General features: G+C 39.2%; 2 protein-coding genes across 3 annotated transcripts in view; one reads left to right on the top strand and one right to left on the bottom strand.

Moving 5' to 3' along the window:
* pigf (phosphatidylinositol glycan anchor biosynthesis, class F) overlaps nt 1-8,508 on the bottom strand; it is a 63,749-nt gene extending 55,241 nt beyond the window's left edge. The window contains exons 1-3 of one of the 2 annotated variants that reach the window (XM_059985744.1): nt 8,076-8,503; nt 7,892-7,983; nt 5,870-5,986 (exon numbers count right to left, since the gene is read on the bottom strand). In XM_059985744.1, the coding sequence (XP_059841727.1) occupies nt 5,870-5,986; nt 7,892-7,983; nt 8,076-8,306 (440 nt within the window). In that variant the 5' untranslated portion in view covers nt 8,307-8,503. Of the gene's footprint in view, nt 1-5,869; nt 5,987-7,891; nt 7,984-8,075 lie in introns of both variants that reach the window. The other variant, XM_059985745.1, reaches the window with a different exon arrangement.
* Nucleotides 8,509-10,198: 1,690 nt separating this feature from the next.
* cript (cysteine-rich PDZ-binding protein) lies at nt 10,199-15,369 on the top strand. Its single transcript, XM_059985747.1, has 5 exons — nt 10,199-10,398; nt 11,468-11,533; nt 11,627-11,681; nt 13,412-13,515; nt 14,570-15,369. Exons 1-5 carry the CDS (start codon nt 10,383-10,385, stop codon nt 14,632-14,634), a joined length of 306 nt encoding a protein of 101 aa, XP_059841730.1. The 5' UTR covers nt 10,199-10,382; the 3' UTR covers nt 14,635-15,369.
* Nucleotides 15,370-15,741: the final 372 nt, after the last annotated feature.

Below are 15,741 nucleotides of genomic sequence, written 5' to 3' on the forward strand. Positions count from 1 at the left end.
GGGGCAAAAGTTTACAGGTAACACGAGGGGGCATTTCTTTACTCAGAGAGTGGTAGCTGTGTGGAACGAGCTTCCAGTAGAAGTGGTAGAGGTAGTTTCGGTATTGTCATTTAAAGTAAAATTGGATAGGTATATGGACAGGCAAGGAATGGGGGGTTATGGGCTGAGTGCGGGCCAGTGGGACTAGGTGAGAATAAGGGTTCGGCACGGACTAGAAGGGCCAAGATGGCCTGTTTCCGTGCTGTAATTGTTTTATGGTTATATGGTTATAATTATCATAAGGAAATCTATCTCCTCACACCAAGACAAAAACCATCAGAAGCAGATGTCCATACAAATAGGAGAGTACACTTGGACCCTGCATAGCGCTGATTCGTAACAATGCAGATACTCAATTCTTTATTGAAATTTTTAAGAATGACAAAAATTCATTCTAAACAACACGTAAAACTCTCAAGCGCGGCTGCCATTACAGTAAACATTCATTCAGCCAACGAGAGTGCTTTACATACACTCTGTGCCACTCACAGCCAATCACGTACTAGTCCAAGCTCAGCCTCCCCCGTGTATAAAAACGTTTTTGCTCCCTCGCCAATTTACTCCATTTCGAAAACAGCCTGCAATAGTACGTCTAAGATGTCTAGGAAATGCATTGGCATGGATGTGAAACTGCAAATGATACGGCATTAAGAAGCTGGTGAATGTCAAGCAGATGATGGCGCCTCTTTGAAATTGGCTACATCAATCAGAACAATTATACAAAATGCAGACAAGATGAAAGCTTCTGCAATCCTTAAAAGTTGTCATCAGCAAAGGTGACTTGTTCAAGGAGCTTGAAAAAATGGAAAATAGACTAAATATATGGGTGGATGACCAAAGACAATGAAACATGACCCCAAGTCACCTGGTCATATTGGAAAAGGCAAGAAGCGGCTTCGATCATATTCAAGAAGAAGAAGATAGGTTGGTACCATTCTCAGACAGCAGAGATTGGTGAAGTGGCTAGTGCTGACAGCAATGCAGCCCAAGATTTGCCTGCAACACACACGTTCTGAACTTATCATCCCAAACTTGCTTCTATGTGGATAAAACAGGCCTATTTTGGAAAAGAACGCCTTCTTGTACTTTCATCTCCAGAGAAGAGAAACATGCATCTGGTTCAAGGCTGCAAAGGACTGGTCATCTCTCTTGCTAGGAGACAACGCTAAAGGTTACTTTAAGTTAAAGCCTATGACTGTGTATCATTCTCAAACACCACGAGCAGTGAAAGGAATTTTAAAGTCAAGTCCACCAGTGATTTGGAAATCAAACAAGAAAGCCTGGGTAACGATTGACGTTTTCCAAAATTGGCTTGTTTCACATCTTTGTCCATCAGTGAAGTGCTATTGGGACGAGCATGACCTCGAACCTAAAGTATTCTTGGTACCTGATAATGCCTCAGACCACCCTGAGAATCTTAACATGCTTCGGACTTGCATTCCTGTAGAAGAGTGGTGCTCATGACATGATTTCCTGCTACCGAGAACTGCTTCATGAGGAAAAAGCAGTCAAATCTCAACACCCACTTGAAGAAGCCAAAGCTAGAGAAGGACCCACTGCCTGGTCCGTCCTCTAAGATGCACACAACACCCACTTCCCTCTGCTGCTCCTGCGATGTGTGCTGCTCCACTGATGAACAGGTTAGGCCGATTTGCCTGTTTGTTACTCCATGAATGACTGTGTATACACAAAATATCATACATCACGGGTTTGTTTTCTTTTTAAAAAATCAGGCACACATCCATTTACGTAATATTATAATGACCCTGCAAAGCGCTGAGTTACATAGCGTGCCACTTCCAGTGAATGTGTCCTCAGTGTTAACTGGGGTCTGAATGTATTCAACTAGGAGAAAGACTTCATCAGATTGTAGGCGAGTGACCTGTTCCTAGGCAGAGGGAATCACTGAAGCACCAAATAATTATAGCTTTCACTTACTGATTCTCTTAAAAAAATGGACTCTGGTTACGGACAGTCTGAACTCTTTGAGAAGTCTGCAGCAAGCTTTTGAGTTGCTTTGTGCACTGTCCTGTCATAACCTCAACGTCCCTTTGAATCTAGAGCTCAACATGATATGGTTTTGCTCTTTGGTTTCGGAAACTGGGAACACCAATTCGTATCAGAAGAGCATCAAATATGAATTGCTTGATCACATTATTCGGTGTGCAATTGACACTGAGAATACATCAGACTGGTAGAATGGATAGTGACTGGAAATGTCCTGCCACTTTTCTGAGTTCATGTAGAAATGAACTCAGTTCACACTAGCTCAACTTACTCTGATTACGTTGTATTTTTAAACACTTTGTTATCCAACCTATAAAATATTCATACATTTTACATCAACCAAGTGAAATGTCCTACACTTCCATTCCTTTTATTGCTAAACTCCACAGCAATAACCCCAGTCAATCTCATCTTCTGAAACAATCATTCAGAATTAGGCCATTTGGCCCATCGAGTCTGCTCTTCCATTCAAACATGGCTGATGTTTCTCCCCCTCCTCAGCCCGACTCCCCGGCCTTCTCCCTATAACCTTTGATGCCATGTCCAATCAAGAAATTATCAAGCCCTGCCTTAAATACACCCAACAACCTGGCCTCCACATTTGCCTGTGGTAATAAACTCCACAAATTCACCGCCCTCTGGCAAAATAAATTTCTCTGCATCTCTGTTTTAAATGCATGACCCTCTATCCTGAGGCTGTGCTCTCTGGTCCTAAACTCTCCCACCATGGGAAACATCCTTTCTATATATACTCTGTCTAGGCCTTTCAACATTTGAAAACTTTCAATGAGATTGCCCCTCCCCGATCCTTCTAAATTCCAGCAAGTTCAAACACAGAGCTATCAAACATTCCTCATATGATAACTCTTTCATTCCCAGAATCAGCCTTGTGAACTTCCTCTGAACTCTCTCCAATGCCAGCACATCTTTTCTTAGATGAGGAGCCCAAAACTGTTCACAATACTCAAGGTGAGGCCTCACCAGTGCCTTATAAAGCCTCAGTATCACATTCCGGCTCTCATATTCTAGACCTCTTGAAACGAATGCCAACATTGCATTTGCCTTCCTCGCCACTGACTTCACCTGCAAGTTAACCTTCAGGGTGTTCTGCACAAGGACTCTCAAGTCCCTTTACATGCCAGAATTTCGGATTTTCTCACCACTTGGAAAATAGTCTTCACATTTATTTCTATTACCAAAGTGCATGACCATGCATTTTCCAACACTGTATTTCATTGGCTACTCTCTTGCCCATTCTCCTAATCTGTCTAAACCCTTCACACCATTGCCGCTCTGCTGTCATCCCTGCCAGCACCTCCTTCCAATTTATCTCTCTCACACCACTGTAATCTCCCTGACTCCACTGAAATACTGCTATGTCAGACTTTATTTTTTCCTAATAAAATTCCAAGTTGAGCTCAATCGTATTGTGATCACTGCCTCCAAAGAATAATTTTATCTTAATCTCCGTATTTACCTCCAGTTCATTACATAACACCCAATCCAGTATAGCTGATCCCCTAGTAGACTCAATGACAAACTGCTCTAAAAAACCATCTTGTAGGCATTCAACAAACTCACTTCTGAGATCCAATTCCAACCTGATTTTTCCAAATGACCTGCATGTTGAAATCTCCCATGACTGTCATATAAATTGCCCTTTTGACATGCCTTTTCCTGTGGTCCATATCCAGCTGTTGGGGGAGGGGGGGCCTGTATATAACTGCCATCAGGGTCCTTTTACCCTTGCAGTTTCTTAACTCAACGCACTTCCGAACCTATGTCAAACCTTTCTACTGATTTGATGTCATTCTTTACCAGCAGAGCCACGCCACCCCCTCTTCCAACCTTCCTATTCCTCCAATACAATGTGTAACCTTGGACATTCAGCTCCCTATTACAACCATCCACAACTCAGTGATGGCCACAACATCATAGCTGACAAACTGCAATAGTGCAATAAGATCATCCACCTTATTTCTTATACTCGGTGCATTGAGATGTATCACTTTCAGTACTTTACTTGCTATCCTTTCTCATTCTGCATCCCTAATGCTCTGATACTCACCTTATTGGCTGCAATTGTATCCTATTATTTTCTGCCCTTCCTGACCAACTGACTGCATGTTATCTTTACTTTTTTACCATGCATTCTATCCTGGGTCCCTTTACTTCGGTTTCCACCCCAACAGCTCAAACAAGCCTGCCCATGAGAATATTGATTCCCATCACTTTTGTACAGGTCATAACTCCCCCAGAGAAGATCCCGATGATCCAAGAACCTGAAGCCCTGCCCCCTGCACCAACTTCTCAGCCAAGCATTAATTTGCCAGATCATCCTGTATCTACCCTCACTGGCATGTGGCACATTCAGCAATCCAAAAATTACTAGCCGGGAGGTCCTGCTTCTCAGCTTTTTACAAGCTCTCTAAATTCTCTTTTTGGGACCTCTTTACTTTTCCTCCCTATGTCATTGGTACCAATATTTACCAAGACATCTTGCTGCTCTCCCTCCCTCTCCAAAATGTTGTTTTGTGATAAATAGAACATCTACTGTTAGAATATTTACTGATAAGAATTCTGATTAGAGTGGACAGTGAGAGGCTCTTTGATGCAGGAGTCAAAGACTATAGGTCATAAGATTTAAATACATGGGAAGTGAATTGAGGGCAAAATTAATTTTAAAAATGTATGCAGCATGTGGTTGGAATGTGGAATGCAGTGGGGAACATTGTGTGAACTGCATTATGTAGCAAAAAAAAAATTGCAAAACTGGAGAAAGAATTGGTGGGACTAGAGCAAACACGAGGAAATCTGCAGATGCTGGAAATTCAAACAACAACACACACAAAATGCAGGTAGAACACAGCAGGCTAGGCAGCATCTATAGGGAGAAGCGCTGTCGACGTTTCGGGCTGAGATCCTTCGTCAGGACTAACCGAAAGGAAAGATAGTAAAATTTGAAAGTAGAGGGGGGAGGGGGAAATGCGAAATGATAGGAGTAGACCGGAGGGGGTGGGATGAAGCTAAGAGCTGGTAAGGTAATTGGCGAAAGTAATACAGAGCTGTTGGCGAAAGTGATACAGAGCTGGAGAAGGGAAAGGGTCATGGGACGGGAGGCCTCAGGAGAAATAAAGGGGTGGGGGAAGCACCAGAGGGAGATGGAGAACAGGCAAACAACTAAATATGTCAGGGATGGGGTAAGAAGGGGAGGAGGGGCATTAACAGAAGTTAGAGAAGTCAATGTTCATGCCATCAGGTTGGAGGCTACCCAGCCGGTATATAAGGTATTGTTCCTCCAACCTGAGTTTGGATTCACTTTGACAATAGAGGCGGCCATGGATAGACATATCAGAATGGGAATGGGACGTGGAATTAAAATGTGTGGCCATCTTGCAAAAAGGCTATCCCCTTCTCACAATTCCTCCGTCTCCGCCGCATCTGCTCTCAGGATGAGGCTTTTCTTTCCAGGACGAAGGAGATGTCTTCCTTTTTTAAGCAAAGGGGCTTCCCTTCATCCACCATCAACTCTGCTCTCAAATGCATCTCTCCCATTTCCAGCGCTTCTCCCTATAGATGCTGCCTGGCCTGCTGTGTTCCACCAGCATTTTGTGTGAGTTGTTGGTGGGACTAGAGAATTGTTTTAGTAGAAAACTATTATGAATATTATAGTCTCTTACTCTTTAACTTTATATCAAATTGTGCTATGGAAACCGGTCTGATTAATCAGACGATTGGATAAACAGTGGAACTGAAATAGTCTGGTTTCCCTCAAAAAATCTAAGAGAAAAGTAAATCAAATACTGCACACTTTGCTGCTTACCCATTTTTGCTAAAGACGCGTATCCATGCTTGCACATTGGGTCCCCGCAAACACAGGCATCGAAATGTTGTGAAGGTAGATAATAGAACAGCAAATGAAAAGGTTTCCTTGAAGGACCTGTAAAATACAAGACATCAGTGAAACACTGCTTCTTAATTGATATTTTCAAAAGTGTTTAACATACATTTACTGCATCTCAAAATACGTGGCAGCCAAGTCTTTCTAAGTCTTAAGATTCTTACCTGGACATTTACTGAAGTTAGGAGAAGCTGAGTAACTTTCGTAAGAATGTGAAAGTGCCCTTAACACTGTGCATCGTCAGATACTTTATGCACAAGGTCATATAGTGAGTGGAGATCATCTCAAGGCACAACAAAAATATTTGGAGAGCATCCAAACTATAAAAATGTTTCTCCTAGACCTATCAATAATCAGATAGAATCTAAAATGAGATATGTTTATGAATAAAGCAAAAAGAGTCGGTAATAATGTCAGAAGTTACTCTTCCTTCCCCTCTTTCAGCTTTTTCCAGACCTTGGTTGGTCCCATTTAAGAAATAAAAAAGGCCATTCTGCCCCATACATCTTCTCTAGCTTTCAATAAGATTACCCTACTTTCTTAAGATAATCTTATTATTTCTGCAAATCCTTTGGGTAAAGAACACCAAATATTTATTAACCATGGTTGAAATTCTTCTTGTCCCTAGTCTTGAATGGCTGACACTTATTTTGAGACTGTATTCTCCAAGTCTAGACACCTCTGTAGGTGGAAACACTATTACTCAGTCTGGGGAAATATCTATCCTGCATCTGCCCTGAACATCCCACAAGAACTATGCATATTGGAATGAGATCACCTCTTATTCTGCTAATGTCATGGCAGCATAGGCCCAGGCATCTGTATTAAAGGGTAAACTATCCACCCCAGGAAACAATCTGATGAATCTTGATCGCATGTATATCCTACTGGAGCAGGATGAACAGACTACCAGAACAGTATTCTAGGTGCAATCTCACAAGGTCAATGACTTAATAGAATTCTATTAATTCCAAAATCTTTTATTTCATAAGGGAGGACAATCCTCTATTTGTAACTAAGTATTTATTTATTGGTTGATTGCCATACTGCATGGAATAGGTCCTTTCAACCCTTCGAGTCCCTAATTTAATACTAGCCCATTCGAGGCCTAACGAATTAACCTACCAACTGTTAAGCCTTTGGATTGAGGGAGGAAACTGGAGCACCCAGAGGAAACCCACACAGTCACAGGGAGAGCGTTCAAACTCCTTACAGGCAGCTGCAGGAATTGACCCTGGGTCACTGGAACTGTAGAACGTTGTGTTAACTTCTATGCTACCATGCCCTCCATCAAAGACCAAGGTGCAACATGTTTATATTGATTGACAAGTTTGTTTCATTACTTCCTGTCTAGTATAGACATCAGCAAGGAATCCAATAAAAAGCATCACTCTGGTGTCCATGCCACAGCTCAAAAGAAATTTATTATCAAAGTATATGTTACCCAGAAGTACAGTTTAAGTACCTGAGCAACACACACAAGATGCTGGAGGAACTCAGCAGGTTGGGCGGCATCTGGAGTCGATCGATGTTTCAGGCTAAGTCCCTTCATTGACACCCAAAATATTGACAGCTTATTTCCCTCCACGGGTGCAGTCTAACCTGTTGAGTGTCTCCAGCATTTTGCCAATTGCTCAAGATTTCCAGAGTCTGCAGAAGCTCTTGTGTCTTCAGTATATTGACCCCTGAAAGTGGTGTGACAGGTAGACAGGGCAGTGAAGACAGCTTCTGGTACAGCTGGCCTTCATCCGTCAGGGCACTGAGTATTGAAGCTGGAAATGTTATGTTGATAGTGCAAAACAATGCTGGGATATTATATTCAGTTTTTTCACCCTTAAAATACCAATTTTAGACCTTTCAAAAAAAAACTGGAAGCCACAAACGTCCATAATTTTGAGTTACCTGTTGTAAGTACTTTTGCAGAAGCTTTAGATATTTACTTACACGAGTAGTGGTGCTCCATATAATACAATGATTCCATGAAACATTAAACAGGAAGTCAAGAATAACAAACAGGACTTGATAGTCTTTGAGATCTAAACAAAAATAAAAGACAAAAACACCACTTAATAATTTAAAAACAAAATTCACCGTATTTAAGTCCATTAAACATATATCACAATCTTACCTTATTATTGAAGGAATTCTTTTTGTTCGATGGAGTGTTGGTTTCCAGTAGTGAATGTAAAACAATGCTAACAGCCACCACAGAAGCTGAACAAATGTACAGCCACACCAGGTGCGTTTCAATTACAGAAAAGTTATCCAAAAATAAGGAAGGTACAAAAGTAGCAAAGAGAACCGAGAGGATGAGAATTACGTGCGCTGAGAACATGCCTCTTAACTCAACGTCCTTCATGTTGGTGTCTGCACAATGTGTTACAACAGTTAAAAATCAGAGCAAAGAATGCAAAGTAAAATAATTCTGGAGCTGCGTTTTCAGTCCTGTATCTGGTTCACAAGGATTATTCCCCTCTTTCCTCATCACAAATCAATCTTCCATTGACGCCATCATGAATCAAGCAACCTGCTTCACCACAGCGGAAACGCAGGGTTCAGACCGTCAATTGGTGACACGAATCGACCAATCAAAATCAGAGAGCCGCGTTTTGCTGCCTGCTTATTGGGTCAATCGTCCGCGGAGAGGGTGGGATTTCTGACGCGCGTTGTGCTGGAAAGGTTACTTTCGAATCGCGTTGTCCCTGCCGGGGTGTTTAATTTTTATAGCAAATGTAAGCTCTTACATACATTTAAGGCGAATTCATGCGAAAGTTTTCAATTGCATATTTGCAAATTTTATTGGCAAAAAATCTAAGCTCTGGAAATATGAAACTGGTCAGATATATGTGTGGAGAGAGAACTAGTCAGAACCTTAATCCATCCGATTTACTGAGGGAATCTGAAAGATTGAAGAAACTTAACTTGGAATCAGTACAGCCACATCACCTGGAAGAGAAAAGTATGAGAAAAAAAAGGTAATAGAAACATTTAAAAGTCATTTAGATGATGCATAGATAGGAGACATTTAGAAAGCTAATGGCCAAACGCGAACAAATGGGATAAACTCGCTAAACACAGCTGGCATTGTCAAGTTGGACCGAAGGGCCTGTTTGCTGCTGTGCGGCTCCATGACTCTGGAGTATAACAAGTTAAAGATAGTCTTGTGCTGCTGCAAGGGTTTGACCCAAACGTCGACCGTTCCTTTTCCCTACAGACCTGCTTGACCTGCTGAGTGCCTCCAGCAAATAGCCTGTTGCTTTTGAAGAAAGTATCTTGTGAAGAAGGTCGATTTCCGCTCTGTGTCGAGTGTTCAAAGTAGATGTATTAACAAAGTACGTATGTTACCAAATAAAAACCCTGAGATTAATTTTCTTGCAGGCATTTACAAGAAAAAAAAGAAACACAAAAGACATTATGAAAAACTATCCATAAACAAAGACTGACAAACAACCAGTATGTAAAATAAGTCAAGCCCATCACTGAAACGTTCCCACAATCAATGAACTTGCTTTCAAGGACTCTTCATCTCATGTTCTCAGTATTTATTGTTCATTTACTACATTCTTTTTGTATTTGGCCAGTTTGTTGTCTTTTGCACACTGGGTGTCTGCCCAGTTGGTGTTGTCTTTCATTGATTTGATTGTTGTTATTGGAGTTATTGAGTATGCCTGCAAGAAAATGAATCTATGAGTTGTATATGGTGACATATATGTACATTGATAATAATGTTACTTTGCGGGTGCAATGTTTGTTGTTGGTGTGTTATCAATAACTCAATCAGAACATTAGATAAAAATGTAATTTTGATTCTTAAATTATTGGTTTACTTTTGTCAGTTTTTGTTTGTGACCAGCTTTGTGGTATGCTTAGTTCCTCCGGCATTTTTTTTCTTTGATCCAAAAATAAATTTATTTTTCTTTTTGTTAACTTTAATCTCAGAAAAATGCCTTTTGCTTGTATAACAATAAAAAGCTACAGCAAGTTGCAAAGTTGGTAGGTACAACGTGTACTTATATTGGTTAAAAAATCTGCAAGATGGGTATTCTTTAATGTAAACAGAAATATTGGAAATGTGAAATAAAAACAGTAAATGCCAGAAATGCTCAGCAGTTGTTCAGCAATAGAGAAGTTTATGGAGAGAAAATTGCACGTATGGTCAATTATTTTTCCACCATTCATTAAGTTTCTTTTGACGCAGATTTTGCTAGGTCTGTTGTGTATCTTCATCTATTTCAGATTTTATCTAGTATTTTTGAATGCTGCTGGAACAGACTGAGTGTGACAGGTTGCTGAAACGATTTCTGGCTGAATTGTCCTCGCACTAAGACCCAGAGGCTCTCCTCCCTGATCCTGTGAGCCAATGAGGAGGCAGCTTCTGGCGGCGGAAATGCGACCTGTGTATTGGAGGAAGTGAGTGATCGGAGAAGGGGACAGGATGGTGTGTGAGAAATGTGAGTGTAGACCTGGGCATTCCGTAATTGAGGCCCGGGCCCAGAGTGACACCGGCTACTGAGGTCTCGGGCCTCCAAGCCGGTGTTAATCCAGGGCACCGAGCTTGTTGTTATGGCTTGACTGCTTTAAGAGGGGTGCGGGGAGAGGCAGTGGCCATCTGCCCTCCATCCCCAACTCTTCTCCCTACCTGTGGCCGGGAATAAATCTGAAATTAAAGCACAACAGGAAATGTGGGAAGCTCACAGCAGGTCGGGACGCAGCTGCACGGAGGGGAAAAAAGCAGTTAATATTTCGGGATAAAGAACCTCAGAATTGGGAAAAGGGACAAATCAAGTTATTTTAACTCATAGAAAAGGTGGGAAGTGTGGATAGAAAAGGGATTATTTCTGAGAGGTGATACCAAGGTTGCCACTGTGTTTTTCTGGATCTGTGAAGACTTTTTCGACAGCCAAGCCGAACTGACGGGCAACTTCAGCGTTCAGCTGTTAGTTAAAGCAACAATTCTGGCTTGTATTTCACATCTTTAATGTGTCCCGTAGTTTATTGGAACACCCTCATTAATCTATTATCTAGAAGTTTCTGAACAGAAATCTATTGTATCTACCCTCTTCATAAACATTAATTATGATTTAAAATACTTTCCAAATTGCTTATGGATTTCCCATGACCAATTAATGTTTGACTTCTCCTTTAATCATACCAGAATTGTTGTTTAAAATAAAACTCTTCCATTCAGGAGACAGTTTCTTCCGGCATAAGTGATAAACTGGGGACTGAGGCTTGGGCCTACTTCAGCTGCTCTGGGAGTGGATCTGAGACTCAGTTTGATTTGGGATGCTGTCAGCTTGCTTCTGCTGTTTGCATGGTTTGTGTGTGTTTTCCCCCCTCTCTCTGCATTGTGGTTTTTTTTTTAATTGTTCAGGTTTCTTGATTTGTGGCTGCCTGAAAGCAGACAAATTTCAAAGTATAATTTATACATTCTTTGATAATAAATGTTCTTTGAATCCCCATTGATTCCTCTTTATTGGTGGTTTTATTAATTTTACTCTTTGATTCCTACTCTCATAGGTGAAAAGAAGCTGGGAAGAGTTATTACTCCAGACACCTGGAAAGATGGATCAAGGAACACAATGGGTATGACATTCAGTTATGACTGTATTTAGAATTTTATTACATATGATACACTGCAATCCTTTTAACCAAAATTGCAATTTTACTGTTATGCAGAAAGTGGTGGCCGCAAGATCAATGAGAATAAAGCTTTGACTTCCAAAAAGGCAAGGTTTGTATAAAGCTACTTTTTAAAAGATAAAATTTTCAATGTTGAATTTCATTTAATGTATTACTAATAATTTAGTATCCCCAATTGCCCTAGTTGGGTAGGATTTGTTTCTGACTTTTCACTTATGAAAAGTTGTACAATTTAACATTATAGATTTGGAGCATGGTTGTGTTCAGATGAAGTGACGTGATCCAAAATATTGACTGTTAATTTCTCTCCGTATCTGCTGCTGTACCCTCTTGAGTTTTGTTCCAGATTCTGACATCTGCAGTTACTTAGATTTTTTTTCCCCCATTGGGAATTGAGAGTAAAAATTGGACTGCAAAGCATGCCAGAATTATGGGAGCTAGCAATTTCCTATCTGATTATTTGATTATCCTTAACTAATAAATTCAGCCTATCAATTGAACTGAAACCTTTTGACTTGTGTTATTTGTACAATGTAAATATTTTTTAAACTAGATTTTTTTGAAAATTATGTTCATACTATATTGTATGGTTGTTGAACAGAGTTCTCTAGACAATGCTGAAAAGAACTTTGAAAATCAGTGCTAGAGGTTGAAATTTGACTTTATGTAACTTATTGATGTAGCAGTGAATAATTTGGGCAAATAAAGGAACAGGCCCTGAAAAGTTAGCATTTTCCTTTTGTGCTTTTTAAAAAAAAAATGCATTGCATCATGAGCCATTATCTTTATCTCCCAGCCTCCTCACCATTATTGCAATAACTTGTCCCTGTGGCACCAGTTTCATTCCTTCCAAAGGCACTGAGTCAGAATTTGCTATGCAGGGTGCGCTCTGACTTCAAGCTGAAACTTCTGAAACTATTATTGTCTTCATACTGCCTGGTTCTGTTTTCTTGTTGTCCATTTAACTCTATCTGCTGTGGAATTTCTTCTCTAAAGTCTGTGATCCTTCAAATTGGGAATCATAAATACAGAGCTGCCCGTTGTTACCAGCAGTCCCTTAGCTGAATAAACCATAATCTGTGAACTTGCAAATTGCGTCCTGATCCTTGGAGGCCACATTTGAGCAAGCGCAAGGATTTCAAAGTATTTAGGACTGGGTAAACGAATGAGGTGAGAAAGTATAAAGTCATGACATGATTTGAAAAGAGCAATGAGAAATTTTAAATAGAATTGTCAGGCTGAGAACCTATACAGATAAGCAAAATCTGCAAGTTAATATTCTAGTCCCTTATTTTCTAGCCTGACATTTCCATTTCCATTTTTTTTAAAATCCTTCAGTAACCTTACATTTTTTGACTGTAAACAGAAAGCTCAATCTATTCAGGAACATGCAATCAGAAAATAGTAGAAGCACTCAGCATCTGTGGAAGAACAAAGCATTTCTTCTGTCCTATTAACTGCTTTGCCTTTCACAGATCCTACTGTTTCCACTCTTTTCATTTTGGATTCTTAACTTGATTAACTTTTTTCTATATTTGTTTTGCCCTAGAGTAGTTTTATATTTTAAGAAAAACACTAACATGTGAACACCTTTCAGACGTTGGCAAGATAAATCTTTACTGCTTTTTCACTTCCCTCTCAGTGGAACGTAACTGTTCTGTAACATAAAATACTTCTATAATGTTTTAACCAACTTTTTTTTTCCATTCTTTGTCATTTTCTGAATAAGATCCAGTCTAGTTCCCTTCTAATCTTAGAATAATGTAAAAAATTTAAATTGTTATCAGAAGTAATTAAGTAAAGCAATTACTTTTTCCTTAGGTTTGATCCATACGGAAAGAGCAAATTTTCAGTGTGCCGTATTTGTAAAAGTGCAGTTCATCAGGCTGGGTCTAATTATTGTCAAGGCTGTGCATACAAAAAAGGTATGTGTTGGTCATTTTGATTTATTTTAGTATTTTAAGGTGACAATATGCTTGTCCACAGGAAGTTCTCAGATTTAAACTTTATGACGCACAAGATCATGTTGAAAATGTTTGTAGTGATCTCAGTGGAACGGAAAATTAGCTCTGCACTAATTTTAGAAAATTTGATTTTTGTCTCTTGCTTGATTTTTGCATGCAATTTTTCCATTATGTTTTAAGTAAACTATTTCATTCATTTGATGTCTTCCCACAATGTTTTCTGACTTGTTTGGTTCATAGTTAAAAGTTAACTCAAATCTAAATAGAATTTGTGTCAATCAGACCAATAGGTTAAATCGCCAATAAAAGAAATCCTTTATGGAAGGGCTGTTACCAGGTACGTTCCTAATCTCCTTCCTGCTCAAGAAGAATGAAGAAAAGGCACAATGCTACAAAAGGATTTATTGATCTTGGTTTAGGTGCAGCACAGATTCACCAGAATAACACTGACTAAAGGGTCAAATAATGAGTCTGTTTGCACAGATTAGGTCTATGTTGGCTGGTGTAAAGAAAATGTTACCTCCAACTGAGGTATTTAAATTATTATAGAAATTCATAAGAACAGCTTTCTTCTGGCATTACCATCTAAAACTTGAGTGAATACTTAACAGAGGTTATGTCAGGATGATCTTCCTCTCACAAAGGACATTGTAAATCTGGAATATTCAAAAGCTGTTAAAACAAGGACATTTTTTAAAAAAAAGTCAAAACAGCTAGGTTTTTAATCAAGTAAGGAGTACTGAGTAAAGGTATGGAAATTGAGCTGATGTGTACATGGAGTATGACTTTAATATTTTAATCTGCTATTTCTATTCCTGGATTTGGTTCTTTTTGCTTTTGTGTCTATGAATATTTTTATCACAATTATTCTGGTCTTCATTTAAATGTTACTCATTACTATAGTTTTCTATTTCCAGTAAAGAATCCATTTACAATATGTTAAATTGCCTATTATATCTAGATCAACAAAATTATCAAATGTTCGAACATTAAACAGATTTTTCTTCTGTTACAGGCATCTGTGCAATGTGTGGCAAAAAAATCTTGGATACTAAAAACTACAAACAGACATCAGTGTAATTTAAATTTGAAACTGTGCTTGGGTATTTTGGGCGTCATTGAAGTATCTAAACAACGTGCTGTTGCGCTATTAAAATTGCTCTTGTATGTAAATGAAATAAAATGTATATAATTCTAGAACAGTAAAAGAAAAGCAGGTAATACTTCTGAAATAAATGTGGTTGCTTGTCTTATCTATTGGTGCACATATTTCAGTTATAGAATTTACTCTGAATTGTAATATTGTCATAAATTTTGACTGGATAGATGACAAAGTCTCCAAATGAGTGGAGGCGTAATCACCTTGGCTATATATTGACAACATGCAACAGCAGCAAAATTTATAATATTTGATAGTTTATCTCCTCCTTCCATTTCTTGATAGCTCAAATAAAAAGAAATCTTGTGGCAGTCAGCATTCTTAAATTTGAAATGATTGGAGATTTTTTTTAAAATGGAGTCACAGTGATAGACATCCTTTGTGATGAAACTACCTTAATAGAAACTTTGAGTACTGTACTTCCTGGGAAGGATTCTATTCATGTTTTCCTATATTTGCTTTGTTTTCTTCTGGTTCAGATGAAAATATTTATCAAGAATTTGGTAATTTGAACTTTTTCATTGCTGAGACTAATTTGCTATGCTGAGTTACAGAATTACTCAGCAATTTTGTAAAGTTTCCTTTTTCTTAATGCTATGTAACAAGCTTTTAATGTTCCAGTTTTTGGAAGCAATAAAGTTACTTGGATTTTAGGAGTCTTTATCTCTGACTTGTTAATCCTTGCTTGGTACTGATTGACTAAATTACTCAAGAAGTCAAGCATATATGAATCTTCATGGTCATGAATCAGCACTCAGTCCAATCCTTATCTTGTCATCAAACTCACTGACCAGGTGAGTGCCATTGAAGTCTGGTACACTAATCTCTACATGGCAAAGGCTAAATGCCAGCTTTCTGACTGCTCCTTGTAACTTCCTCCTGGACTATAAGATCATGGCCCCAGTAATGAACAGCAGGCCACCATCTCCCAGAATTTTACATAATTCATCACATTGGGAAAATCCTTCACATTTCATAGTCTCAAGCCTGCATTTCCTGCTACCTCTTGTCTATTATCTGTAACCAGG

The sequence above is a fragment of the Hypanus sabinus genome, chromosome 12 (genome assembly GCF_030144855.1).
Source record: "Hypanus sabinus isolate sHypSab1 chromosome 12, sHypSab1.hap1, whole genome shotgun sequence".
In the NCBI taxonomy this organism is placed as follows: domain Eukaryota; kingdom Metazoa; phylum Chordata; class Chondrichthyes; order Myliobatiformes; family Dasyatidae; genus Hypanus; species Hypanus sabinus.

Excerpts from the sequence above, each read along its gene's own strand:
- cript (XM_059985747.1), top strand. Across the intron at positions 11,534-11,626 it reads TGGATCAAGGAACACAATGG|AAAGTGGTGGCCGCAAGATC; the intron begins GTATGACATTCA and ends ACTGTTATGCAG. Across the intron at positions 13,516-14,569 it reads AGGCTGTGCATACAAAAAAG|GCATCTGTGCAATGTGTGGC; the intron begins GTATGTGTTGGT and ends CTTCTGTTACAG.